Genomic DNA, 1,974 nt, shown 5'->3' on the forward strand with positions numbered 1-1,974 from the left:
CCTAACAAAAAAAAATTATGTCCCATGGTTGATCATCCCGAGTAACTCCTAATTACTAGACTTGGCTAGCTCTCTAATTGATTGGACTCCATTTCAACAATTATAATGATCTAGTCTTATATATGTTAATATATTTTTTTACCTAAGCATACGAATCTATTAACTCTCGTAGCGCTCACAGTAGAAGACCATTATTCTTACTCCTCCGATTACATCCACATTTAATAATTCATATAGCTAGATAAAAGAGAAGTCCGACGTATAAAGTTTCAGTGAATACGAGATTTCAGGGAAGATATTTTATATATAAATGACTATTTTTGATACTAGAAATAGTGATATTTAGATCACTATTTTACAATTTTATTGTTACAATGAGACTCCCTTCCAATCATTCATACAGATACCACATCACATCGATATATCTAACAAAGACACATTTGTGGACCCAAAACATAAATACCGCTTTTGGCTCTCAACCTCCCCGAAGATGTGCCGGAATTTAAATCAAATTAACAAAGGACTGCAGCGTTCATTGAAGGACTACGACACACACCAACACAAACGACCACTTCGGCGGCGTGGGCCAGAAACTCCACCAAAAGGGCGGGCCCGGCCCCTTCTCCTTCTCCTTCCTCAACCAGACAGCTGCCAGCGACCTCCAACGCTCAACCACCACCTCCTCAACCGCAATTAAATTCGTCCGACGACCGGTCCACATATAAATAAAGCAAGGCAGCTAGCAGAGTCCATGTACATCTCAATCCAACCACTCGCCATGGCTCGCTCCAGCGCTGCCGTCCTACTGGTGTCCCTGGCTCTCGCCGCCGTCGTCGCCGCACTCCTGGCGGCGTCGCCGGCGGAGGCCATCACCTGCGGCCAGGTGTCCTCCGCCCTGGGACCCTGCCTTCCATACGTCAGCGGCAAGGCCATGGAGGTGCCCGCCGCCTGCTGCACCGGGGTGAAGAACCTCAACAACGCCGCCAAGACCACCCCAGACCGCCGCACGGTCTGCAACTGCCTCCACTCCCTGCTGACCAGCTCCACTGCCCCCAAGGCTTCCCACATCCTTAGCACCTGCGGCGTCAATATAGGCTACCCCGTCAGCCCCTCCACCGATTGCTCAAAGTCGGTTGCTTCTCCATAAACTGAAAATTAAATCGATGCTAATCTAAAACTTAAATTCACATATATATATTTTAATTAAAATATTCTTGGTACTGGACAACGTGCAGGATACAGTGAGATCGATGGGTGCGTGGATCAGTACGGCGTAAGTAACAGAATAAAGATGGGAGCGTGCATGGTGTTCATGCAGCAGTTCTCCGATCCTATCACGTAGCTTTTGTTGTACGTACGTACGTACGTAGCTAGTGATCATCACTGGCTACTATACGTATTTTGTTGCATGCATATACATATTTATACACGTATATATTATATTTAATTGGTGTTTTATATGCATAATAAACTCATGAACGGATGGATTTAAATCGTCGTGAATAATCCGACCGTTAAGATGCCAGGAAATTTGGATTAACTCGACGAATCATCACCCACCCATAGATTAATATATCATACTATTTAATTAAAATTTCAAGTCCAGCTGTCCCATCTGCGGGGTATGATATCAATTTAATAAATCTTTCATGTGGACCCTAATACGGGCTAACAATGATTGAATAAGATAGAAAAAAATGTACGCCCGTGCAGGCTATAAGACTGGATATGGAACTTACTCTATAATATAATTTGAAATTTAAATTTATTTGAATAATTTTTCTAAGTTATAAGGTGAAGTTCATAGAAGAAGTTCTATTTGTTCAATCAATTATTTTTCTATAATCTTTGTTCTCTTTTTGTTTGTCCGTAATTTCTTACCATGAACAAAAGAGTTTCGATTTGTCATCCTTCCCTTGTATTCTCTTCATTTGTATATCTATTGCAAAGAATAGGATACAAATAATGAATTCC

At 42.0% G+C, this 1,974-nt stretch overlaps 1 protein-coding gene across 1 annotated transcript; it reads left to right on the forward strand.

Annotated features, from left to right (window-relative positions):
* Positions 1-728: 728 nt before the first annotated feature.
* On the forward strand, positions 729-1,447 carry LOC121981182 (non-specific lipid-transfer protein 1-like). The gene is made up of 2 exons (XM_042533576.1): positions 729-1,128; positions 1,236-1,447. Exons 1-2 carry the CDS (start codon positions 752-754, stop codon positions 1,243-1,245), a joined length of 387 nt encoding a protein of 128 aa, XP_042389510.1. The 5' UTR covers positions 729-751; the 3' UTR covers positions 1,246-1,447.
* Positions 1,448-1,974: the final 527 nt, after the last annotated feature.

The sequence above is a fragment of the Zingiber officinale genome, chromosome 5A (assembly GCF_018446385.1).
Source record: "Zingiber officinale cultivar Zhangliang chromosome 5A, Zo_v1.1, whole genome shotgun sequence".
NCBI classification, from domain to species: Eukaryota; Viridiplantae; Streptophyta; class Magnoliopsida; order Zingiberales; family Zingiberaceae; genus Zingiber; species Zingiber officinale.

Bases quoted from the DNA above. Each gene is read 5' to 3' on its own strand.
- LOC121981182 (XM_042533576.1), top strand. From the start codon at position 752: ATGTACATCTCAATCCAACCACTCGCCATGGCTCGCTCCAGCGCTGCC.